The sequence below is a fragment of the Podarcis cretensis genome (assembly GCF_951804945.1).
Source record: "Podarcis cretensis genome assembly, chromosome: 11".
Taxonomy (NCBI): domain Eukaryota; kingdom Metazoa; phylum Chordata; class Lepidosauria; order Squamata; family Lacertidae; genus Podarcis; species Podarcis cretensis.
The window spans coordinates 48,942,527-48,969,552 of record NC_137180.1 but is presented as its reverse complement, the minus strand read 5'-3'; the positions used below and the strand labels follow the sequence as shown (position 1 = coordinate 48,969,552).

Sequence of the window (27,026 nt, the reverse complement as noted above, 5' to 3'; positions counted from 1 at the left end):
TTTCGAACGGTTTTGGGAGTCGAACGGACTTTCAGAACGGATTAAGTTCAAGAACCAAGGTACCACTGTATTCTTTTTTAAACAGACAAATTAGCAATGTAGGTGGGGCTTAAGTTGAATTTATCTATATTATTTGGTTTATCAATAGGACCTTTTTTTTTATTAGGACAGCAAATATGTTCGTCCTATTTCTTTTTTTAAGGAAAAAACAAAAAAGTGCATGGATCCTGCTCATGAATACGACTCTTATTGCATCTTAAGACTATATGCTCTCCTAATTTACTGAATTTTCTGTATTCAGTCCTGATAACCTTTCTGGCATTTCACAATTACACAGCAAACACTGACAAGGGAAGCATGATGTAATAAAGTTAATTTTAATTTCAACCAATATACAGCATTACATTTTAATTTATGAAGATAGTGATTCATATATCCCTTGTTAGATATAAATAATTATACACTGGCAGCAAATATACATCTCACTGTTCATGACTCCAAATCCTAATGCTGTTTACATAGCAGTTATTCCTGTTCCCAATAGGAGAGCAACATGTACCTTAACCATGAATGAGGCATTAACAGGGAAATAAATCAGTGACAGTAGCAAAGACAAGTGTTGCATGATTGCAGAAGCTAAGAAAACTGTATTCTCGCTTATCTGAGTTGAAACAAGAAATCTAAAAATTCTTATAAACACATTAAGTGTAAGGTTCCAGAAAAATATCACAAGTTCAAAAAAATTGGCCAGCATCACAAATATGTACACCACCATAGAATCTCAACACAGTCACATCCAAGTACCACTAGAATTTTTAGAAACTGTGACTTGAAAAACTACATTCCTGTGCATTATTCTGTTTGGTGGCCTGTTCTGCTACCACCAGTGTAGATAGAGAGCTCTAAGCAAAAGCAAGAATGTTTTCAAAACTTAGGTTTTGGTTTGAAGTTCCACAGCGGTGTATAAAGAGGAAGACACTAGAATCTTGGAAATATTAGCATCATGCAGTTTAAATCTCAGGGACATCACCCAAGCAGCCTTGGCCTCACTCTGAAAGTGACCTCAGACACAGGGCTGCCTTAGTATCACTGCCCCCCCCCCAAGCCCCAGGCAGCTCCAGTGAGACACAGTGTGTTTCGCGATAATGTCAATTCATCTCACTTGTATTGAAAATCATCCCGTATCAACCAGTTTCAGAAGGACTTGCCCACCTTGAAGATCTCCAGTAAACCTCTGCTTACCTTCCAAAACATGAGAGGTAAACTACAATTTGGCATTTCACCCATCATCATCATCATCCAAATCAAGTACCAGGGAGCTTTCAGAAGTATCAGTGCATGTGTTTTCTTATAACAATGTTTCCATCAGTTGAAAGTTGAGTTGGGGAACCTGTGGCTCTCCAGATGTTGATGGGTCCACAATCTGCATCAGCCCCAGGTAGCAAAACTATTGCTCAGGGGTGAAGGGGCTTGTCCAGCAACACCTGGAGGGTGAAAGGCTTCACACCCTTGTTCAAAAGAAATGAACTATTAAAAAATGACATCTCTGGTGCAATATTTCATATATCCCCCATATCAGTTTGATGATTAGCACTAGTTAACAACATCATTAAAAGTCCCAGCATTTTCAACACGTGAAAATCCTTTGTAATATCATAATCCATTATGTTTTCCATCAGTGTTTTGGAGAAATAAAACATTTAGGGCTTTTTATATTAAAAAATATAGCTTAAAAATATGTTCTGTGCCATGTTTAATGGATTATACAAACTTAGGATATATGAGGAGCCCACTGATTTTCAAAGAAGTGCATGCACTGGGATTCGGCATCAGACCATTTATTGGATTGAATTCCAACATTTATGAAAGTGAAATCACAGTTAATTGAAGGGACAGATAACATGCTTTCAACAGTCATTCACTTTCAACATATGCATTACTTAAATGACACTTCACTGAAGCTACTGTGAATCACATTAACACTGATTTCGCACACACACACCCCCAAAAAACCCTAAATCCTAAAACGCTTAACTAAAATGTTATACGAGACATGGATAAATACCACTACTGTTCCCCCACTCCGTTCCTTGTAACATCTGTGCATGACATCACATAGACGTGTCATGCCTTGTCCTCGTGGCCAAGAGCCAATGATGCAAGGCAGGACTGGAGCAATGCTCAGTATGGAATCACACATTCTTTGTTTAGGTATGAAGAAGGAGAAAGCAGCAGAGTCTACCCATTCCTAATAACATCTAGTTTAAGGACTGCAATCCTGCAGTATTAGGCTCCTTAAGTCCTATAAAAATCAATGGAATTTGAACAGCCTGTCTGCAGGATTACAGCCATGCTATTCAATATACAAAGCACTCAAATCCTTTGCTTTCCTAAAATACCCAAGGGTCTTGTAATAAGTTAAAAAGCTCCTCCTCATATATGAAGCATGCTGGTAAGAAAGAGTGGATATCTGTCCTCGTAGCTTTACAATATATGGTCACGGCCAACCATTAGCCTTCATTTTAAGAAAGCAAGCAAGTGCAGTCCTATATGTGTCTACTCAAAAAGTAAACCCTATTGGGTTCAAGGGGACTTATTCCCAGGTGTCCTACGATACTGGCAAACATCCCTCAAAATGACATTTGCTTTTTATTTCCTCCAGCCCCATTTACAGTCACATATTTCCACCCAGCACTGATGAAGCTCGTTATGTAACGCATTCGCTGGCGTTTCCTGACAGACATTTCTGTTTGGAAAGAGGAAGCATTTTTTCTTTTGCAGTGAAATCTGCGCTGAGTGCAAAAAGCACATGTATCATGAAAATGTGGATTCCTTGTAAAAGGCAAAAGAACTAGGTTGCCACTAGTGCTGTTCACTATTAAGGAATCTTACTCTGCAGAGAAGTTCACTTCTTCAAAAGGAAAGGTGCGGTTTCATACACTTCAAGAACTATTTGAACAGTGCATTATTTTTGAAGTGATGACTTTGCCTCCAGTAGAAATTAACACTTTGCACAGACAGAGCCACTAAGTGTGGTTTAGCTGAAATAGATTTTCATCTGCAGCTATTATACATAAAATCTCTGGTATATTTTTTCCTCTTCATTAAGCATGTGCCAGTATCTATGAATTTAAGTCAGTGCTAGTGAACATTTAAGATTCTATTGGGTCTTTCCTATCATGCATGCTAATACCATTCAAATGCATATAAGGCTGACAGAAATCATTCTCGATTCAGATGGTTGATGTGCAGGCATTCCAGATGATGAAGGTATTTTGCAGAGATTTGCCCTTAAACCTCTCCAGCTTTTCCCAAACTTGAGGTGAAGGCCAGTCAATGATAGTCTATGACCTGACCAGAGTGGCTTCTTTCATCACGCCCATGGTTTGAATTGAAGGTAGGCCATGCAATTGCATCAAGCTATGACTAAGTTGCACTTACAATGACCCAGCTGCACTGCGATATTTTTTTAAAGGGCAACATCCTTAAAAAAAGAAAAGAAAAAGGTAACAAAGGAAAGGGAACAGAAAGAAAACCCAAATAACCTTCAACATGTAAGAATGGTAACTCCAGCTGAGCCCTACATTTGTTTATTTAAAACTGAATCTACAGTGACGATTGACAGACTGAGAATTATTTCCCTGATTCAATTGTAAAAGACCCAACAGAACACCTTTTTGTATCAGTGGCTGCCTACACACAAGTGAATCCAGCAGAGGATTCTAAGCAAAATCAACACAAGGTCTTCCAGTTCAGAGCAGATCATACCCAGAATAAGACTGACCCCCAATGGCTCACTGCCTAGCATCCCATTCCCACCCTCCAAATCCCTTCATATCCTTCCCTTCTGGGTCACTCTCTCTGTTGCCATACTGCTCTCTACCTATGGCTCACAAGTCCCATATTATGGGGGGGGGGGTATTCAAGGAGCAGGCAGAGAAGATGGGCAAGGCACAGCTGAGGTGGTTCCAGTTTCAGAAGCCAATGCTCTAGCCCAGCACATACTGGGCAATTAATTACACAAAGTGCATTTTTAAAGGGGGAAAGTTTCTTATTTCCCACATTCTGTTTTCTGTTTGTAAAGTGAGGTCGTGTTGGTTGCAGAATGCATTACTGAAAGGACATTCACCACAGCAATGGATGCAAGACTGTTGGTTTAGACATCGTCAAATATTCTGCTTCGCGACATCGACAGGTATCTTCCACCAGGCTGGTACCTGTAGAGTATATAAAGAAACTATATGATGAACCTGTGTTAAACAACTGGAAGTTAGGAAACCTGAAAAGGAAGAACAAGCTATAATCTCTAAAAATTTATGCTCTGATTTTGCCTTATAAAAGATCCTAAATATAAGTTAGAATATAATGATGGCTGGAGAGAAAGAATAAGATATTTATAGTTATGTGATCCCTTTGTATTTATTGCTGAATTTCTCACCTTCCTGAATCGGAGTCGAGAGGATCTTCACCAACTGAGTCAGCATTAAAGTCCAAAGGTTCTGCATCTTGAAGAAGCTCAACTCTGTCCCTTTCATTCCTTCCATTTGATCTGGTGTACTTAGAAGCTACTGCTGAAAGAAGAAAAATATTTTTAAACAAACAAACACACACATAAATAAATGGTACTGTCACTACGTCATCAGGGTTTCCAAAGCTTAGAGCAAATGGCTTTGAGGGGTTAAGAGCAGTTTTTTTCTCTTCTTCAAAATGAGAATGTGTATTTTCCAAAATCAGCACAGCATATCAACTGGCTTTAAGGCAGCACTCAGCACTGGTTCATAAACTTATTTAATGATTTTCAAACTTGATTCCAAGTTGCTCATACCCAAGTCTCATCAAAATCTCTAGGAGACAGACTAATCCACGTATAGCTGATTGCGGGACCGGAACCAAAATACAGAAGACTAGCCATGATCCTCAGATAAATAAAGAGGTGGTGAGGACTGAACTAGCAGGTCACTTCTCACTTAAGAAAGAGAAGAGATCATTTGCCAGGAAAGAGGTGAAAATGCTCCTGTCTCGGTTGCATGACGTTAATACAGAATGTACAAGCGAGGAAAAAAGCTAGCAGGCAATGGCCCTATCTGGGCTATCCATTGAAAGCAGTATCACTCCACTTTAAACAGTCAAAACTTCCCCCAAGAATAGCGTTAACTATACTTTCCAAAGGTGCTGAGAGTTGTTAAGAGACCTCTACTTCTCTCATAGAGCAACAATTCTCAAAGTTCCCTAGGAAGAGGGAATTGTGGCTGGGGGGGGGGCATAGAGGTCTCTTAATGACTCAGTACCCATTACAAACTAGTTACCCGGATTCTTTGGAGGAAGCTATGTTTGTTTAAAGTGCTAGGATGCTGGTTACACAATGGATAGTAGATGCAGCCCAATTTACTGCAGTGCTGGAAAGTACCTAAATCTGAAATATAGAGGAGCACCATAATACCAGTACTACTTCTGTTAAGCAAAAGCCATGGCAAACAAGATAAGCTCTTACATCTAGTTGTATTAGTCTCTGTGAAGCTAGACTCTTTTTGGTCTGCTTGAACATTTCTGTTTCTAGAAGAATCTTCACGGTTGTTCCCATAGCGTTCTTTCCACTCCTGGTCAAAAACAAACCAAACCAAACACATACAACAGATTGTATACATCATCTAACACATGTAATAGCAGAATAATATTGTTTGGCAATTATTCTTATTGCAATATTAAATCACTCTCTCCAATCTTCTGAAATCTTTATAGATCTCCGGGATCCTTATTAGAGATTAGTGGAAAGACTGGCCAGCATAACAGAGGGGTAGACCTGCCTGCTACAAGTCTAAAGCCTTTCCTGTTCCTTAAGTAGGTCTGTGGTTGAACTCTGTGGGGCACAACTTCAGCTGATAAAAAATAGCACCGCCTTATTTTAAACCACAAAAGGTGAGCAACTGATGTTCTACACAGAATGCAAGTTTCAAATGTGCAGTAATAACCTGCTGCACTCCTAAATAATATAACCAAGGCAGCGATCTTATACAAAGCTAGGCATGCCATCGAGGATAAGGCAACCTATGACTATAAACCACAATGGCTATGTTCTACCTCCAGTGTCAGAATCTGCACACTTCTAAATACCAGTTGATGGGGAGTGTCAACTGGAGAGAGTACTGTTGCACTCAGGCCCTGCTTGCAAGCTTTCCATGGACATCTGTTTGGCCACCGTGAGAACTAGGCAGGACACTGGCCTGAGCCATCAGGGCTCTTAGGTTTTTAAGTTTAACTCTGCACGTAATTGTACAGTGTTTCAATTCTGACGCTGCCTCTTACTGACTAGGGAAAAATAATGAGCTGTTCATATATACCCTTCTCCTGTTTTCACCATCTTCCTGTCTTTGCCGTTTTCTTTTTTCTAAAGAGAGAGAAAATACTTTCATTTACTTTTTATTCCTCTGTAGATTTAATCTGAACTTGTACTTTTTTTTTTTTTACTTATTTCTATGGATTCATATAAACTTACAGAATTTCAAACAACAATGCTCTGTCCTAGGTGGTTTTTGCTGTTTTTTTCACTTTAAGAGTGAAAAACGACAATCAGAGAAATGGGGGGGGGGGGGAGAGAGAGAAAACAGAAACTTTTATAAAATTCACTTTTTCCTAAACTGCACCTAATGCTTCATATGGTCCTGCACCTTTGAGTTCCAGTGCACAATATACTCATTTTTCCATTAATGTATTATCTGCCTGTCTTCCTTCCCTGACTAACAAAATTAGATAATTCAATCATGCACAAAATGTTTCAATTTTGCAGTAGCCCTGAAAAGTCGTTGGTTTATCTTTCTTTTCTCCCAATTTTGAGAGATGCTAGCAGAGGTGCATATATAGTATTAGGTGCCATATTAGGTTACATTCCTAACCTCGCTTGTGTGGGAGTAAACTTTATTGAATTCAGTAGGACTCACTTCTGACTTGACATGGTTTGGACAGTGGTAATAGCTTCCAACTATTTCCCTACAGTCGCTTACAACAGTTAAAAAAATAAAAAACCATAAAATATTTTTCCTTCTTTTTACCTCTTCTGATTAACTCTTTTCCTTCATCAATTAAGTCCGAAGTCATCTCATTGTCTCCCATGAACTGCTGGAATCCCAAAAGATTCAAACATCGAGTTCCTAAACTGATAAAAGCGGGGGGGGGGGGGAGTTATTTCCATTGCCAAAAAATTAAAGCATAGATATCAGCCGCAAGGTGAGATGTGACCTACTGCCTTTTTGGGGGGTTGACTTCAAAACTGTTTTGACCTCAATCCTAGGGTGAGATTGGACGGCAGCTGAGCTTATGACTTCTTTTTCCTGACCCCATCTCTGCTCTCTCAGCCAGAAAAAGAATAATATAATGAATGAAGGGGGGGCACTCCTATGTTAACATGAATGAAAATGCACTAGGTGATCCTTGGGGTTCCTTGCAACTCCAAAATTCTAAAAAATGTGATTTGGGAAATGTGATCCCCTAACTGTTTCTCACTTCTAAAACGGAAATGAACATAAATTAAGTGAACATATATGGCGCATGTGGGGAAACTGTGGGGTTTTTTGGGGGAAATCTGAAGTCCAGTTAAATATTAAGAAATGAAAGGTGAGATCCTTTAAAATCCTTAAAATACATTTAATGCTGAAGTGTCTGTACCAAGAGCCATCATCAACTTATGAATACCTACAATAGAATACAACTGCTTGAGTCACAATTCGTAAAATATGGGAGAGGACACCAGTTATGGGGTAGGTAGAGTATAAAAGTAAAGGTAAAAGGACCTCTGACCACTAGGTCCAGTCGTGACCGACTCTGGGGCTCATCTCACTTTATTGGCCGAGGGAGCTGGTGTACAGCTTCCGGGTCATGTGGCCAGCATGACCAAGCCACTTCTGGCGAACCAGAGCAGCGCACGGAAATGCCGTTTACCTTCCTGCTGGAGCAGTACCTATTTATCTACTTGCACTTTGACGTGCTTTCGAACTGCTAGGTTGGCAGGAGCTGGGACCGAGCAACGGGAGCTCACCCCGTTGCGGGGATTCAAATCGCCGACCTTCTGATTGGCAAGTCCTAGGTTCTGTGGTTTAACCCACAGCGCCACCCGCGTCCCTAGGTAGAGTATAGCTTGCTCTAAATTCTATGGTACAAATTCATTCTGGTCACTTATTACCTGACTATGAATTTGTCTTGCATCCTATCTTTTTCTACCCACGCTAACTCAAGAGGCTTACTCTGCTGGTAAACACTAAACCTGCTATCATAAACGAACTTAACTGGAAGCAGTGTTACAAAAACAAAGGAGCATGGGTGACTAAGCATGTGAAGGTTGATGCTAACAAAGAAGGTTGGTATTTCTATTACTGTGCAAGGATGGCACCTGTTTAATTAAGTTTTCCCAACCTTTTTGGAAACACCCAAATATACGGGTGAAGGAATGGACTAGCCATTTCAAATATCCCAACAAACAAAATAAATCTGAATTACTTGTTACTTACCTAAAGTAAGTAGCAACACAAAGAATGACAATCAGCATGGGATAATAGATATAAAATCCATCTGCAATGAAGGACAACACTTTCATGGATCCCATAATCTGGAAGGCAAAAAGCAACAGAGGTTTAATATGGCGATTTTGAGCACTGTTCAGGTGTTTTCGTTACTGCAACTTTTAGGCATTAGAACTTATATTGTACTAATATACACCATGCATATATTCCATCCTTCCTATGAAAATCACAGGGCAGGTTACCCTTCAAATTAAATCCACAGCCAACAAAAGCAAACAAAACAGTAACAAAATCAGTAATTAAAACCCCAGATTGCCAGTGTAATTAGAGCTATGGTAGGCTAACAAATATCCTTCAAAGGCTTGGGCTAACAGGTATGTTTTTACTTGGCGCAACAGTGCTAACAATGCTGGTACCTGTTGTGCAATTCCATAATTGGGACATTGTAGTACTACTGGCAGCTACTTACCAAAGAACAAAACTGGATGATAATTTCCCACAGATGACAACCAGCAAGGTTGTTGGTTTTATGGTCTACCTCTTCATGAGCTTGTACCAATAAAATCAACTGGAATGGGAGGTCTGATGCCCATTTTAAATACACCAACTCAAAGTACTATTTTTTAAAAATACCTTTTTTATTAAAGATTTCTTGGTTTGCAAAAGTGTGTGCAATGTCTCTTTTTTTAAGTTACATTTTCTACAGCTCAGTTTCATTTGTTGAGACATTAGTGTTAGATTAGGAAGAAAAGGGGGGTGGAGGGGGCCATGGTGGGTGATCAACTTTTTTAACAGATAGCTTTTAGATACAGATCTAACAACTTGCTCTGTGCTGCCACCTGTTGGCAGAAAAGTGGCATGTTCCGTTTCCATGGCAGTCCCGATGCAGTTCAAGGAGCTGCTGCTAACTACTCAATGCCTCAAATAGGTGAGGGCTGCATATTTCATTGCAATGACCTTGATCTGCTGTAAGTGCCATTTCATTATTCAGTTTAGACTCAAGCTGTGTACAACAAAGGTGCACAGAGGGGTGCTTTTGGTAAAGGTAAAGGTAAAGGTACCCCTGCCCGTACGGGCCAGTCTTGACAGACTCTGGGGTTGTGCGCCCATCTCACTTAAGAGGCCAGGGGCCAGCGCTGTCCGGAGACACTTCCGGGTCACGTGGCCAGCGTGACATCGCTGCTCTGGCGAGCCAGAGCCGCACACGGAAACGCCGTTTACCTTCCCGCTGGTAAGCGGTCCCTATTTATCTACTTGCACCCGGAGGTGCTTTCGAACTGCTAGGTTGGCAGGCGCTGGGACCGAGCAGCGGGAGCGCACCCCGCCACAGGGATTCGAACCGCCGACCTTTCGATCGGCAAGCCCTAGGCGCTGAGGCTTTAACCCACAGCGCCACCTGCGTCCCACAGCCACCTGCGTCCCACAGGTGCTTTTGGTAACTACTGCTTTTGGTAGTTACTGTCAAACCACAGAACTCTAGACCTAGAATACATTCTTTTGTGGGGGCTGACCTTCAAGCAGGAAGGATAAGCTGCCTTGGAGCCATTTTGCACATAGTATTTTATTGCACTGGTTTTTATTAAGAATTGGCAGGCTAGAAATCTATGATTATGCTAGATGCCTAATTAAATACAACAAAAAGGGGTAGAGCAATCCAAATCATTGCACTGGACTTGGTGTTTGTGTTTATATTTATGTTTGTAGGCATTCCTCCACCCAACTCTGCTGGCCTCTTGCCAGCCACTAACAATGGAGTGATGCCAGCATCACTTTGCTAATAAAGGGCTCTCTCTCATGCTATCCAGGACAGGTGTGCCGCTGGGAGATCCTTTCAGGTGGCATTCCAGAGGTGGAGAGCGGCTGAGCTAGCTCAGGATCTATTCAGCTGCCTTTGTGTGGTAAGACCTGGGTGGATTACTGCACCAGCTCCTGGCTGGTGCAAAGATCCTCCTCCCACTGCCCCATATTTCATTCTGCCACTATGTACAGCAGGGCTGTGTGCAAGGTCCTGTTGCTCCAAAAAGCCGCACAAGTCAGTGGCTGGGCTTTGGATTGTAGCTGTAAGTTCTTTCCAGTTAATTCAGTGGAAGAGTTGGGCCTCTTCTATTGAGATTAATGCGATTTAAGAGCTTCGCTGTGGATGGATGTAATATTATGTAATGTAACGTAATATGTCAGTTACTGCTAGCAGAAACAAGGTCCAGCGTACGGGTACACATATTTGAACTAAAGATGAGCTTCTATCTGGTATAAAGCAGCCAAAAGAGAAGTCAGATAAAACCCAACAAAGTTGAAATCTTGAGCTGAAATCAACAATATCCAATTGCAGCATTCTTCTTGTGCAATGGACTCCCACGTGTGCAAAAGGAATTTTCCAAGCTTTTCTTTCCCAGTGGGGAGACCTTCCAAAGCAGGATGGGTGTGTGCGCAGGAGGCAGGAAAGGACAGGGAGAAAATCACTTCTGGAAAGTTGACTCTTACCCAATGAAACTTTCATTTTTGGCAAAACACTTTCAGCTTTGATCTGTGAACACCATTTAACATCTACTGTTGGAACGCATTACAAGACATATTCTGTTTACTTACAGATGTATATGCAGTTGGCTGTTCTAAACTCTTTGCAATTGTTGAATCCATATGAGTCAAGCCCAAGAAATTCAGACACAGTGGAGGAGTCAAACGGCAAAACAGCCTGCATGAAAAGAGTTGGCAATTCTGAAGCATTTTCTTCTGCATTTGGCATCTCCATCTTCCTTCCACATTACTAAGATCTTATCAACCAATGCTAACTATCAAAACATCTAGGAGCTGTATCTATATTTTTCATGTACCGTATTTTTCGCCCTATAGGACGCACCGCCCCATAGGATGCACCTAGTTTTTTGGGGGGGAAATCAAGGAAAAAATTTTTATTTCCCCCCCAGGTTTCCGCAGCCATCCCCAAGCTAGAAGAGGGAGACGGAGCGCTCCGTCTCCCTCTTCTGCCTTCAGGGACAGCCTCTCTAGCCTCCGTGGGGCAGCGGCTTGCCCCACTGTCCCCCGAGTTTGTGGGGCTGGCGGGGGGGGGGGAGAAGCAAGCTTGCTTCTCTCCCCCCCCCCGCCAGCCTCCAGATCAGGTCAGGGAATAGCGGGGTGGTGGCATTCCGCCTCCCCACTATCCCCCGAGCTTGTGGGGCTGGCGGGGGGAGAGAAGCAAGCTTGCTTCTCCCCCCCCCCCCCCCGCTAGCCTCCAGATCAGGTTGGGGAATAGCGGGGAGGTGGCGCTCCGCCTCCCCACTATCCCCCAGTTTGTGGGGCTTGCTTCTCCCCCCCACCAGCCTCCAGATCAGGTCGGGGAATAGCAGGGTGGTGGCGCTCTGCCTCCCCGCTATCCCCCGAGCTTGTGGGGCTGGCGGGGGGAGAGAAGCAAGCTTGCTATTCCCCCCCCCCCCGCCAGCCTCCAGATCAGCTCCGGGAATAGCAGGGTGGTGGCGCTCCGCCTCCCCGGTATCCCCCGAGCTTGTGGGGCTGGCGGGGGGGGGGGGGGGGAGAGAAGCAAGCTTGCTTCTCCCCCCCCCACCAGCCTCCAGATCAGGTCGGGGAATAGCAGGGTGGTGGCGCTCTGCCTCCCCGCTATCCCCCGAGCTTGTGGGGCTGGCGGGGGGGGGGGGGGAGAGAAGCAAGCTTGCTATTCCCCCCCCCCCCGCCAGCCTCCAGATCAGCTCCGGGAATAGCAGGGTGGTGGCGCTCCGCCTCCCCGGTATCCCCCGAGCTTGTGGGGCTGGCGGGGGGGGGGGGGGGAGAGAAGCAAGCTTGCTTCTCCCCCCCCCACCAGCCTCCAGATCAGGTCGGGGAATAGCAGGGTGGTGGCGCTCTGCCTCCCCGCTATCCCCCGAGCTTGTGGGGCTGGCGGGGGGGGGGGGGAGAGAAGCAAGCTTGCTATTCCCCCCCCCCCGCCAGCCTCCAGATCAGCTCCGGGAATAGCAGGGTGGTGGCGCTCCGCCTCCCCGGTATCCCCCGAGCTTGTGGGGCTGGCGGGGGGGGGGGGGAGAGAAGCAAGCTTGCTTCTCCCCCCCCCCCACCAGCCTCCAGATCAGGTCGGGGAATAGCAGGGTGGTGGCGCTCTGCCTCCCCGCTATCCCCCGAGCTTGTGGGGCTGGTGGGGGGAGAGAAGCAAGCTTGCTTCTCCCCCCCCCCCCCGGCCTCCAGATCAGCTCCGGGAATAGCGGGGTGGCGGCGCTCCGCCTCCCCGCTGTCCCCCAAGCTTTTGGGCTGCAGGCTTCTGCCCGCAAGCCTTGCGAGCCCACGGGACCTCCCGCCGGGCTTGCAAGACTTGCGGATAGCCTCCTGAAGCCTGGAGAGTGAGAGGGGTCGGTGCGCACCGACCCCTCTTGCTCTCCAGGCTTCAGCGAAAGCCTGCATTCGCCCCATAGGACGCACACACATTTCCCCTTCATTTTTGGAGGGGGAAAAGTGCGTCCTATAGGGCGAAAAATACGGTATACCCATTGCATGTTTTGAGTACTCTTTGTCATAGATTCTTTCAATGCTTAGTAGTAAACAAAGTAGCCAACATTTGTATCTGTTCAACATGCAATTGTCACCAACTATCAGCATTCATATATTGGGCTGGGAATCTATTTGGTTAGTTGGCCTGATGTCTAATTGAGGTCAGGACACTCATTTTCCTTTCCATGGAACTTTATGGATCCTGGTGATCAGTTGATTGGCATCGCCTGCAAATCCTGCTTTTAGCAGGAAGCTGTGTCTTCACCTATCTCACATCTGACATCATACATGACATCTAGTGTAGGACAGGTGGGTGTGGCTTGGCCAAAATGGTATCATTGGCTAAATGGGAAGGCCTGGCAGACCTAATTAGGCTAATGGACAAGAGACTTCCCAACACTGATACACTGTATTTGAGGTGAATCCAAATCAAGGAAGATAGTGTTCTCTGGATGTACCTGGGTTATGAACTAAGTATGTTATAGTGTAATTTTTACATTGCCTCACCTCTAACTATTTAAAGCTATCCAAGAAATGCATTAATTAACTACTCACATGCCACTGAAAAGCAAACTATATGCATCCGTCTGATGGTGAGAAGCTAAATAGTAATAGTTGAATACACGGATCCTGAAGACAGTAGAATAAACACAGATACTGAGGAAAAAGATGGTCAAGAAACAAGCCATCTGCAAAACAGACAAAGATTGCATTCACAGTCAGGTAAGTATAATCTGATTTGTTAGCTGCTTTATAAACTGATCATGCATTCTTTATACAAAGAGTTATAGCATGAGAACAGACTGCAAATGCAAAGGTGTGAATAACACTGTTTGCATGGTGCACAAAACAAGGGCCTAACAATGACATCCTCTTTGGACTTATTCATACTTCTACAGATGTATCTTGGATCCCAAATGCCCTGGAACTTGGACATTTTTGCTCCCGAATGCCACAAACCCGGAAGTGATTGTTCTGGTTTGCAAATGTTCTTTTGGAACCTGAACAGGAGCTTCCTGCAGCCAATCAGAAGCTGCGATTTGGTTTTCAAACATTTTGGAAGTCGAACAGACTTCTGGAACAGATTTCGTTTGACTTCCAGGGTACAACTGTATATTTCTCTGCAAGGTCACAAGTCACTGTACTTGATTGCATGGAGAAAAGTTAGTGAGAATAAGCCTGTACAATGGGATCAGCTGCCAATCAGCTGCATGACCATTCTACTTTTTTCCGCCCAAAAGAAACAGCTATGAGATTACTATGTACAGACATTTCCTCGCTTACATGGGGGTAACATTCCTGTACCACACATATACATGAAATCACATATTGTGAGGAACACCATCTGAAAAGCCAAACTCCACCCACAAAAATCCCCCGAACTCCACCACAATTGCTCCCTCCAAACATTCTTTCTCAAACTCCAACTCTAAAATGATCAGAAGATACAAGCATTTAAGAAACAAGCAAACTACTCTAGAAGTCCCAAATGTCAATAAGAGTTGATAAACTGACCTCTATGTAGAAATAGTTGTAATTCTTCTCTGCCAGTTTTATGAAGACTGCAAACAGAGACAGAACTGGATTTGTGCTGAAGAACGTGCATTCCGACCATACGACAATGATAGAAAACGTGGCCAAAATAATTGCAAGGATTCTGTGAAACCATGGCCTCAGCAGACACTCCCAGTACCACTCTGGAAAAATATACACGATTACTGAAGAGGTTATTAAACGAGGAAATAGCAAGGGAAGGAAATGTAAAAATCATTTCAGAGCAGCTCATTTCCTCTAACAGCCGCTGTAGAAATGAATAACTACTATTATGATGAGAAAAAGGACTTTAAGTTGGGAGAAATGAACAGACATACTTTTTTCCCGCAGCCTATTGTAACTGCTTGTGCGTGCGCTGCTGGCGCAGGTTGGAGTGATCTGGGCAGTGTGCTGTGACGAACTTTCATTTTTTCCTATTTGTTTCCTAGCATTTTCTATCCTATAATATGAAGAACAACACTTACCAACAGTTGGTGTATAAAGATACCGAGCAATCTTGTTTTCAGGTTCTTGAGATGGAAAAGTATGAACAAACTGATGAGTTGCACTGGTTTCATTTTTTGCCACATCCTCCAGGTAAAAGGCTTGCTCTAAAAGAATTCTCCACTGGACCTGCGTACGACGATGCCTTTGAACAGAATAAATTACCTACGGAAACAAAAACAACATTCTAATTATCTATGGCAATAGTTCCAGGGTGGCAGAAGAGAGATAAATAAACAGAACAAATGGCTCAAATATTCCACCAAGTGAGGAAAATACTACTTCCTTAAAAATGCACATTTTATTATTATTCTATTGCCTTACTCATATATCTCAAAGCGATGTACCACACACTAATGCACACACCAAACTAAAACTGAAAACAGTTTCCCATGCACAGCAGTGTCTATGGCCACCAGTTACGTCTTATGAATTCACAGTCCAAAGTTGCAAAGTAGAATTTGTGACATGCCATTAAACACACAGAGACTGTAACTTTTTTTGGATTTATTAGCCTTTTATTAATTTTCTCCTGCCTCCCCTGCAGCATCCAGGCTAAGTATTCTCATGCTTTGAGCAACTTCTGCACAAGTTTTTACAACCGCCTTGGAAATATTAAAAAAAAATCAATTATTGGTTCAGATACACACCAGTTCTATTAGAAAAACAAACTCTTTTGGAATGAATATACAAACCACGTTAGTTGACTGCAGATGTCTGCACGTGTGGATTCACCTAGAAATGGAATAGCTCTACATAAATTTAATACACGTTTCAGTTAAGCTATCTAGTTACCTGCTTATGAAGTTTAGCCAGGTTTTTCTCTGTCGGATAAGTATTGGGCCTTTCTTCAAAGTCTTCATAGTCATCCATGTTCCTACCCATTCTTTCCTGATACTCAACAGGACACTGACATGAAAAGATAATAGTCTCAACACATATTAACAGCACTACACATCACCACAGCAAAGCTAGCCTGAAAGGACACTCACATCCTTCCTTTTTCTAGGCCAAGACTTTCCAGCCAGAAAGAGAGTAGGGGTTGCCTCTCATCTTCTCCTTCTGACCCTCTAAAGTGGCAACAGGAGCCAGAATAGCTCCCTGCGGAAGAGAGTGTGTTATAGGATAGCACCATTTCAGCCAGAGAAATTGCTGTGATGAGTGCTGCAGCACTCTTCTTGGCTACAAGTGTTTGCTGCTGAGATGGGGTAGTAACAGGTAACAGTGATGCAACAGCTTTTTTGTGACTTGATTTTTGCTGCAAAAGCTGTTGGGAGAGGGACAGAATATTAAATCAATAAATTTAAAAACTCTACCTTCCATTCTTCCACACATTTTCCATGTATCCCAATTGCCCCAAACTACTGCTGCTTCTAGGGGGTGCTGTGGTTTAAACCACAGAGCCTAGGACTTGCCGATCAGAAGGTCGGCGGTTCGAATCTCCGTGACGGGGTGAGCTCCCATTGCTCGGTCCCTGCTCCTGCCAACCTAGCAGTTTGAAAGTGCATCAAAAGTGCAAGTCGATAAATAGGTACCGCTCCGGCAGGAAGGTAAACGACGTTTCCGTGCACTGCTCTGGTTCTCCAGAAGCGGCTTAGTCATGTTGACCACATGACCCAGAAGCTGTACGCCGGCTCCCTCGGCCAATAAAGCGAGATGAGTGCCGCAACCCCAGAGTCGGCCACAACTGGACCTAACAGTCAGGGGTGCCTTTACCTTTACTGCTGCTTCTGCACCATGATTGATTGATTGATTTAGGACTGACCCCAGCCAGTCAAGCTGACAATGTCATGGCATAAGGGAAAGAGGAGGGAGCAAACTCCTTGGCCAGGCAACTAGGCTGACAAGCCTTGCCATGCTGAGTGGTATTTTCATTACCCATGATAAAACATGATATTCAATAATATTGCAAATATCAATTTGTTACCTTCTTTAATATTGTGTCCACACATTTTCTCAAAGGGTGGTTGTATTTGAAGCTTTCATTAACTTTGCGAACCTCCTATTTAAAAGAGAGACCAGAAACACTTTTTAAAAGTATAAGGTGTAGTTGACTCCCCATCACCACTTTCAATTCATGTGCAATTCAGCAAGATGCAATGCTGCTAAAGTTAAAAATATTTTTGAAAATAAGATTGCAGTAGGACTTCTATCAAACTGCCAGCAATGCATTCTTATTTATGACTTCATTTCATCCTGGCGGCAAAAAGTGGTGGAGAAAATGGTGGAGAAGATGGGCAGGGGGAGATGGGGGAAGACACAACTTGGCTGCTTTTGGCTTATGAAACAAACTGGAATATCAAACCATCGGGGAGCAGGGAATTCCCCTTGCATAAGCAAAGCATAGGATATAATCTGAGATATTTTGTGACTTTTTTGCTCTAATGTACCTTAATCTCCAAAGCAAATGAGGGTCTTATCTACCATCCACACTTAGGTTGCAGAATTAACTTGCCTCCATTATATCCTCCAAGTTTTCTTCTGCATCTGCCTTCTCAGTCATCAGTTTAGCAGCCTTGAAATAAGTCTTCATAAGAAGGTAACCTTTCTTTGCTCCATTCCAGTGAGAGCGTGGAATTTCAACCAGGCCATACCCTAACAGCAGCACCAAAAGGAAAAGGCCCCAGGTGTTGGCAGCAGCTATTCCAATTGTCTGAAGTTGACTCCTAACATAGAAATAAGTACTAGTGATCTTTATGCAAACAAAGCTCACTCATATATTTAAAAATAGAAATTCACTCTCTCCCCTTTATTTTTTAATTTAGATACACATTTCTTTTGCAGATGACCCTCATTATGTGTGAAGCATTAAATCAGAGATGGGGACCCTTTTGCACACTAGGCCTGCCATCATTGTTGATTTGATCTGTGAGATAGTTTCCCACCAGCTGTGTCCACCTGCTCCACACTTGAATAATAATAATAATAATAATAATAATAATAATAATAATACCCCACCCATGTCATATGTAAGGCCACAGACTTAGAGGAACAATTAGGAGCCTTATAATGCGTTTTTGAGTGTTCTTTTGTTTCTGGCTTGAATTGCCACCCTTTGAATTTGGCAATGCAAGCCCTGCTTAGATTGGTTCTACTTGCAAACATGATTGGAGCTCCTGAGTGGAGTCGATCCCTGCTGAAAACAGAGCATGCCGTCAGCACTGAAATGAAATTTCAGGGGCAAGGGGAGTGACAAAACTTTGGCAATGCCCAAATTAGCTTTTGGTTCCCAGTCTGACAATTTCTGAAAAAAACCAATTTTATGAAAATACTATATGTATTTCACTATATGTGACATAAAATATGTCCTCTAAATATAACCCCATGACATAGATTTAAATCAACTTTGTACTAAAACAAAATCTTCAATATATAAAGATATAAAAGTGTATAGCAAATCTTACCATTGCAGGTTGAACTTTGGATTTATAGCCACATATATTAAGAATGCTCCAAATATCAGAAGGTATGTCCCATAGTAGATTGCATTTTCAATTAGTGCTGTTTTAATCTTTCCAGTAATGGAAAAGCCTCCTGACCTAGCATATGACTGCATAAAGGGTAACAGAATCCTAGAAACAAACAACAAAATTAATGAACAAAACCATTTCATCTTACCTATCCACTATTCATTTGTTTTTTGTTTTGTTTTTTTCCACTATTCATTTGTTAGCATAACATGCCTGAAACAAAACATAACTGTAGGCCTTGGAAAAACAGTGGCTATAACTTCTGAAATCTGATGGACTACATCTCCCATCTGCCCCAGCCAGCATGGTCAGGGATGTTGAGAGCTGTAGTCCAGCAACATCTGCAGGGCACTAGATTGGCTAACCCTGGATTAAAGTAACCAAAAGTTCTACACTGAATGGTCAGCCACCTAGTACTACATATTAAACAATACTAAACAAAATGTTGTTCCTTTGAATGTATTCATTTGAGCTGTTTCAAATATTCCAGAAGTTTCTCCAGTTCCTTACCATGTTAAGAACTGTGATGTCCAGTATACCACCCGCCAAAATATTGGCATGATTCCATCAGGAATATAACTCCATGGTTTGAAACATTCATGTTTTCTGTAAAGAAAGAAGGGCAGATTTACGTATAACAAAGAAGAAAGCACCGTTTTTTCCTCCTAAAGTCATGTTTAGTTGTTTCAAAAAAAGATTATGTTATTGCAAAGTAACATTAATTATTTTGTTCAGAAAATCACAAATTAGTCAGAAACGGAACACTGTGATATTCAGAAATCCATGCTGCTTTGTTTTTTTAAAAACCCCAGAAACAACAATCATAGAAGCCCTTTTAAAAAGGCCGAAGTAATTCACATAATGGGCACTATTTAAAAGTCATGAAAGCAATACATGCAAATTAAATTGATCTCTCTGAGTCAAGCAGAAGCTCAGAATAACATCTCGGCTATAATTATTCCATCATCACACATGAATGCAAATTTCCACCCTTCTCAATATGGGTTATACATCATAACTTTTGGATTACTCAGACTTTACAATGATTCTTTAACTTCAATCTTCTTCCTAAAATGCATGCCTATCATGTGTCATACGGCAGAGGAGGAATCAGAGAAGAAATTTGGTTCACAGTGATCCAGTGCCCAGTGGCGTAGCGTGGGTTGTCAGCACCAGGGGCAAGGCAAGTAATTTGCACCCCCTAACCCGTGGATTTGCGCCCCCTAACCCGTGGATTTGCGCCCCCTAACCCGTGGATTTGCGCCCCCTAACCCTAACCCCAGATGTTGCGCCCGATGCGGCCGGCCCCCCCTGCACCCCCCACGCTACGCCACTGCCAGTGCCTACTCTGGCTTCCCACAGGTTTGCAGGTAATCTTACTGGCCAACTAAACCTACAAGCAACTGATGTCAATGATGTGCCAAAGGCTTTGCAGGCTATAAAGACTGCCTTCCCCCCACTATATATCCCATCACAATCATTAAGAATGGCATTTTGCCGCCTAGATCTCTTAGGTGCAGAGCATTTTCAGCAGCTACTCCACAAACTACAAACTGACTGTTCCTAGAAGGACACCAAGATAATCTTAGGCATTTGTGAAATGCTATGTGATACCTTTCCACTTTAAGATGTGGTAGTTAGGAAATAAGCCAGGGGAAGAGGGAAGGGATACTCTGACTAAACGTTTCCCCCCCCCCATCCAAATTTTCCAGTTAGAGCAGTACTTGAAATAATACAACTTCTAAAGCACAACCAGATTTTAAAATGCATAGAAACCTTTTAAAATGAGAGGTTTACCCTTTTCTCATTTGTATACTGGTGAGTGCCCATGTCACACAGAAACTGAACTTTAGAAAAGAGTAGATCTTTTACTTGTTTCATAAAGTAACTAAGGCATTTTCTAGTCACAGAAAAGAAGTAGTTTAAGATTGCTGTGCATAAGAACATAAGTACCTTGGAGCAGGAGTAGTGTATGAAACATTACTGGTGGTACTTTCAGGTGGACTAGAATTCAGATTAACCTTGCATCGATTGTATATAGTCTAGAGGACAACAACAAAAAAAGAGTCAGCCATTAGAGAAAAGTGAAATGATATTTCTGGGTGGGGGGAAGGTTATAAAGAAGTCTGCTAATTTAGTTGCATATTTAAATCTAATACAGGCAACTCCCCATTTATGCATGCTCTATTTGCACGTGACTATGCACACATGCAGTGTTGGGATCCCGGAAACATCTTGGAGAGGAGTCCTAGCTTGTAAGGAGACTTTTCGCAGAGGACATCCTCTTCAGGCTATGGGGAGGGTCTTCTCGCAAGAAGGCTTCCCCACCTAACTGCTGACATGTGTGGTGGCGCAGCAGCAGTCGCTTCCCCACTCATCAACTGTGTGAGAGCCACAACGTCCGTCCGCTCACACGTAAGAGCCAGGGGGACAGGGTGGCTCTCACACAGCTGATGGGTGGGAAAGGATCTTCTGCACTCATCAGCTGAGCTGATACAGGCAACTCCCCATTTTACGCGACTTCGCATATGCGCATGGGGGTTCGGAATGTAACCTCCATGTAAATGGGGAGTCACCTGTACTCATTTTCACCATAAGGTCACATAAATTAGCTTTACTTATAACGCACCATTTCCAGGTATTTAATATGCAGCCATGTATTAGCATAGAACAGGCAAAGGCAAACTTGGCCCTCCAGATGTTTTGAGACTACAATTCCCATCATCCCTGACCACTGGTCCTGTTAGCTAGGGGTGATGGGAGTTGTAGTCCCAAAACATCTGGAGGGCCGAGTTTGCCTATGCCTGGCATAGAAGGAATCCACTGATCAGAGCAGCAGAGTAAGGGTCTGCATGTCCAGACCCGGTCCTGTTTACTGTGAATCATAACCATCAGCAGTCATGCTCATGCTGGGGAAACCTCCTACATGCAAGCAACTTGTCAGAATGGGGAGGGCCTCAAGATGGGTCAAGGCCTTACTATAGGCCATGAGTGGCATTTCTAGGACCAAGAGAGCAGCTGTGCTCCTCTAGTGCTAGTTCAAATTAGTCCTGGCAAAAAGAGGGTAATGAACACTGCTGGAGAGCTTCAAAGAGGTAGGGCTGGGGAAAGCTGGTGAGTTGTGCCTCATTTTAACCACTGTAACTTTTGTGGCATACAAGCTACAAAAGGGCTGGGGGGCTGTAAATACCAACGATCAAAATGGAGCCAAACTCAAATTTAATTCTAGACAGAGCAATGGCATATAGTGGATGTCCAAATCCTCACTCACTTTTTATTTTTAATTGTTTCCAATATTGCCTGCTGACAAAGGATTATTTTGAAAATCAAAGCTTTTATGCAACTTGATACAACTTTTTATAAGCATCAGTACTGGCCACATAATAAAAGAAAATCTGCCGCTCCTACCTAGAACACTTTATGCATAATAATCAACTTTCATACGAAGTGGGGAAATAAAATGAAATTCCTTACCGTTGTGACATCCAAAGGCAATATAAATACTATGAGAAAACAGAGGTGCCAAGCAAGTAGGGTAGCTACAATCACAAGCTTGTGCTGTTTTTTGAAGTCTCCATACCGATGTAGTATGATTAATGCCAGAAAGAAGACAACTACTATCTCAATGCCCAAAGCTGCACCACTCATTATTGTCCGTTGACTCCAACCAGGTCGTATAGCTCATCTATAATAATGTCATAGCTATAATAAAAACAAACAACGTTTAATTAAGTTCTCTGGTCGATGATTTGCAATAAACATCCTGGCTGCATTGAGAACACAACTTGGATTAATAGGTATGAATGAACCATAAGGCCATGCATGCAGTCACTTTGCTACTCCCTTCACACAAACAAACATTGAAGTCTCCCGTTACCAATAAGTTCCCTGTTTTATCAGAACCAGAAAATTATGATTAACAGCTTTAGATATTAAGCCGACTGCAAACCATGGCTTAATATCCTGGCTTGTTCTGTACCTGTTAATCATCACTGTGTGCACCCACCACAAAATACAGGTCTACTTTGAACCTAGCTATATTGTAGCATTTCAGATGAAATGCTAAGGAAATGAAGAGCTGATGGCCATAAATACATCAAAGTATCCCCAAACCCTTTACAGTCAGTAGATTTCATTGTTTGCCTAGTATTTAGTTTTGGACCACAATCTAAAGTGCTTTTTTTTTTAGGCTTAACTCATAGCTCTTGCCAATTTGACTTTGGGATGTGTATGATTGTGCTCTTAATCTGCATCTTGGCTGTTAATTCTCCCCCATTGCTGCTTTACAGCACTTTAATTTGATTTCAAGTCACTTACATTATGACGAAACAGTAATAATTCCTTCAGAATGGCATTAGTAGCCTTTAAGTGCAATTTAAGTCTCTAAAAACACTCACCCTGGCTATGGAAGTATGTTTGAAAATAAGCAGCATCACTAGAAGTCCCCTTCTGTACATGTTTATTCTACTTGGCTTGGGGCACATAAGTGAAGTACCTTGCAATTCCCTGTCAGCTGAAGGAGTGGCCAATTTAAATGATAGCAAGGCAGAACAGAAGGAACATGCACTCTCTCCCAGTTTCTTACTCAAACCCACTTATTTTTAAGCTGTTTTTCTTCCAGCAAGGCTACTTCCTGTTTAATAGCCCAGCTAGAGGGAAAAAGGCTTTCTAAAAAGCAAGAGGGTTGTATAGGCTAAGCAAGGGTTCAAATTCCCAGCGTGGTGTGCTCCAATCATTCCTCACCGCTTTATTTGGATTGTGGAAATCCAAATGTTGCCATCATATCCAGGTTGGCCCCCAAAATGCTGTATAAACCTGAGTGGCTAACCTGTGGCCACCCAGATGTTGTTGAATAACAGCTCTCATCAGCTTCAGCCAACATGGCCAACAACCAGAGATAATAGCCCAACAACATCTGACAGGCCACAGGTTAGTCATCCCTACTCAGAACTTCAACACTGCAGACATACATGAGAGCGGAAAGAGTGGGAAATAGTTCACCTAAAGTGTAATGCAGGTTGAAAACAGTACTGGAAGTTACAAAGAAAGCAATTATGGACAATTTCCATAATTAAAATATGGTGTCCAAACAGCTTCAGACCAGGATACCTAAAGAACTGCTTCCCACCATAGTAGCATGTTTACTCTCTGAGATTGTCTAAAGAGGCCCTATCACATATCCTGTTAATATCTGAGGCTCATTTGACAAGAATGTGTAGTAAGGCTTTCCCTGTTGCTGTGCTCAGGTATCAGAATGCTTCAGGAGATCCATTTGGCTCCCTTCCCAGTGATATTCTGATCAAGACAGAAAACCTTTGGTCTTTCAAGATGCTTCGATTTCTGTTCCTGACTTTTTGCCTGTTGTTATTTGCTTTAGATTTGCAGTGGGTTTTGTGTTTCTTTTTAATGTTTACATTTTATCGAATTTTTCAACAGCCCAAAGTTGCTTCCACCTGTCAAAGCTTATTAAGTCATTATGCAATGACTGCAAATTGCAGTTATATAAACAAGGCATACTTGGGTTTACAAAGGCAGAATGGACATGAAATATTAAAGTCTGGTAACATATTTTTACTCTACCATTTTTACAGCACAACGAAAAGGTGATGCAAAAATGCTAAAAATATATTAACAGCCTTCACAATGGGATGTGTTCAGTGAAGGTTAAGTGATTGAAAGTTTTCTGAATTGCTGGGTGAAGATCTCAACACTCCTTACCTGTATATATTCTTTCCATGCTTGTGAAAAGGGGGTATCATACACACACATGAAAAAAATGCTAAAATTAGACCTATTCCCATTCTTTTATTTCTGTTCTGTATTTAACAACTAGCCTGCCAAGCTATAGGCAACCATGAATTCCATAGAAGTGCGTGAGCAGCTGTTTGGCAGAGGAAAAGACAGATTGCTTCATCCTCCTTCTGCCAGCAGGCCAGACAGAAGGCAATTTTGTTTACTAGCTTGCATTTACTGCCTGAGGAGAAGGGGATTCTGCTTCTCCAGTAAGAAAAGGCAGGCAACTAGCCTCTTGATCGACTAGGGAAAAGGGGCAAGCTAGTAACCTTTGGCAGCTTTATTTATCAGGCTGTTTTAGTCCCCTCTGGACTTCCAATATGAAACGTTTAAACTGAAACATCAAATTCCATGAGACCAAGGCAGCAATCCAAAGGGGCATATTTATCCACTTTTCATATGCATGTCCAATTTCCTGCCTTCACACAAGTTTGCCTTTCAGAAGATGCTCCTTAAGTTTCACTGATCTGGGGAAAGGATTTTCGAAGGGAGCGTTTCCCTCCTCCTTTGTGCCAGAACTTCTCCTTTAAAAATTCACTAATGTTTAGGTTAGCTTTTCTCCAATGCACACAAAGACAGCTTTTACATGGGAAGAACTACGGGGGAAATAATATGACCCACTTCCCCTAGTGCCTGAAGTGGTAAAGTTAAAATTTGACCTAATGCTTTGTAGGACAATCTTCTATGCTTGGCCTAGGCAAGCTACAGAACGAGGGAGTAGATTGTGTGGCAGCAGAATAAGCTGTGCTATTTCAGAGTACTGATAAAGGAAATGTCATTTTTAAGAGATCCATCATGCTATTATGTATCCCGCTACAACTAAAAAGTTAAAAGCACCATGGATAAAAGTTCAAGCTTACCCTGCATACCTGCTCCACTAGTTTTCTACTTGTGGGAAGCTGGTGCCAAACTTTTTGCTCTGATTTCATTTGAACCACATCAGCGAGGCTGATCAGTGGGGTCTTGTCTTCTGGGCAACCCAGGACCTCCGTACACACTGCCCAGGCTTGTGCCCCAGAGAGGTCACTTAAGTGCTGCTAATTGGGGGGGGGGGGATTGGGTTATTGGCGGGTGTTATCAGGTTATTGATCTTATTTTGATTTTATATATTGTGATCTTTTCTGTGAACCGCCCTGAAACCTCCGAGTATAGGGCGGTACATAAATTCAATAAATAAAATAAATAAAAATAAAATAATGCCGCTGTTTTGACTTCATCCCTGGAGAAGCACTCCATTGTCTCTCAAGACAGATGGATGCCAACAATATATTATTACTATTACTATTCACCCTTCATCCTAAGTCCACAGGGCGGTTTGCAACATAAAACGGGGTGGGGGGAGCATTCAGAAATTCAGCAGGCAAGAGGCACAACCCATTTTGCTGCAGAGTGGCTGGTGTGTCCTCATTTTTACCTATTAGAACTGTTCTCTCTGTTGCAAAGGCTGTCAGGAGACAATACATACCTTACAGATGTTCGCTACCAGAATTTAGAGTGGCCATACACCTATTGTTGTTGTCGTTGTTATATTTACCTTTACCTTTTACCACCAGTCAATCTGAAGATCACAGGGCGATTTACAAGAGTACAAATTGAAAACACAAAATGCACAACAACAACAACAACAACGCTCCCCCCCTCCCCTAAGCACAGCTCATCGACAGTGTTTTTTACACCTGACTCACTCTTTCTGGCCCACATTCACAGGACCACGAAGACCAGGCAGTGCAGCGGTGCCCCGAAGCCGCCCACCCCCAGAGAGAAAGCAGCCTGAGCGGGTGGCAGCCTCCGCCGCTATGATGGATGGGGCAAATCCGGGTCCCGCTTAAGACTCGTGGCACCTGTTTTCCAAATTTGGGGAGAAACGTCTCTTCCCACCTGGGGAACTTACTCAGCGCTGACGGGGCGAGGCCTCTCCCGGCTCCATCGTCCGCCGCTCGCCTCTCAGCTGAGCCACTTGCGGGGCTCCGGCCTCCGCCAGGTTACCGCGCGACGAAGCGGCTTCCCCTCACAGCAGGCTCCCGCGTCTTTCGGCGGCCTCTCCTCAGGCACCAGGCCCGGCTCTCGTCAGCGGAGCAGTAAAGCCGGCTGCCGGCAGAGCCACGGCCGCGCCTGACATTTCCTGTTTCGCCCAATGACTCGCCGCCGCCGCCGTCGCCGCCGCCTTCTCGTCACGACTCGGCCTCAAGCCCGTGAGGAAGTATGGGTAAACGGGAGAGAGAGAGAGAGAGAGAAAAAAAAAATCAACCCACACAAATATACATGGAAAAAAATAAAAACCCTTTCACAGCACGGGACTACAACGCCCAGGAGCCATTGCGGGAGCTCCCCTGCTGTGCGCATGCGCAAGGAGTCTTACGGACCGTTCGGTTACGTAATAGGACTACAATGCCCAGGAGCCATCGCGAAAGCTGTTGTTGTTGATGCCGTACCTATTTCGTTTACTACGGCTGCAGCAGCCCTAAGCACGCTTACTTGAGTGTAAGCCCCATCTGAAGTGAACGTGGCTTGCTTGTAAGGTGTGCACGGGGTGGCCGTATGTCATAGATGCTTGAGTTGATATTCCAGCATTGCAGGGGGTTGGACTAGATGACCCTTGGGGATGCCTTCCAACTTTACAGATATAGGATTGCACTGTGAGGCTGCAATCCTATGAGCATTTAACCTGGCAGGAAGCCTTGCGTGATATGCATGGGAGACTGCACTGCTATTCCTTACTTTCAAGCTG

The 27,026-nt window shown here is 43.1% G+C and overlaps 1 protein-coding gene across 2 annotated transcripts; it reads right to left on the bottom strand.

Moving 5' to 3' along the window:
* Positions 1-358: 358 nt before the first annotated feature.
* LMBRD2 (LMBR1 domain containing 2) lies at positions 359-26,621 on the bottom strand. 2 transcript variants are annotated; one of them, XM_079994862.1, is made up of 18 exons: positions 26,190-26,621; positions 21,980-22,207; positions 20,459-20,547; positions 19,016-19,111; positions 18,440-18,607; positions 17,491-17,701; positions 16,963-17,037; positions 15,831-15,944; positions 15,017-15,200; positions 14,514-14,695; positions 13,554-13,687; positions 11,097-11,202; positions 8,499-8,596; positions 7,047-7,150; positions 6,339-6,385; positions 5,492-5,597; positions 4,439-4,571; positions 359-4,217 (listed from the first exon to the last, which is right to left on the bottom strand). In XM_079994862.1, exons 2-18 carry the CDS (start codon positions 22,151-22,153, stop codon positions 4,157-4,159), a joined length of 2,082 nt encoding a protein of 693 aa, XP_079850988.1. In that variant the 5' UTR covers positions 22,154-22,207; positions 26,190-26,621; the 3' UTR covers positions 359-4,156. The 2 variants fall into 2 exon arrangements, with proteins under 2 accessions (XP_079850988.1, XP_079850989.1); XM_079994863.1 differs by having other exon boundaries at positions 4,439-4,568.
* Positions 26,622-27,026: the final 405 nt, after the last annotated feature.

What these genes read in the sequence shown, in the direction of transcription:
- LMBRD2 (XM_079994862.1), bottom strand. Translation starts at nt 22,153, where the DNA reads ATGAGTGGTGCAGCTTTGGGCATTGAGATAGTAGTTGTCTTCTTTCTG. An exon ending in TGCCTTTGGATGTCACAACG is followed by an intron (nt 20,548 to 21,979) that starts GTAAGGAATTTC and finishes GTTGTCCTCTAG; the next exon opens with ACTATATACAATCGATGCAA. An exon ending in TGTGTTGCTACTTACTTTAG is followed by an intron (nt 7,151 to 8,498) that starts GTAAGTAACAAG and finishes CGCTTTTATCAG; the next exon opens with TTTAGGAACTCGATGTTTGA.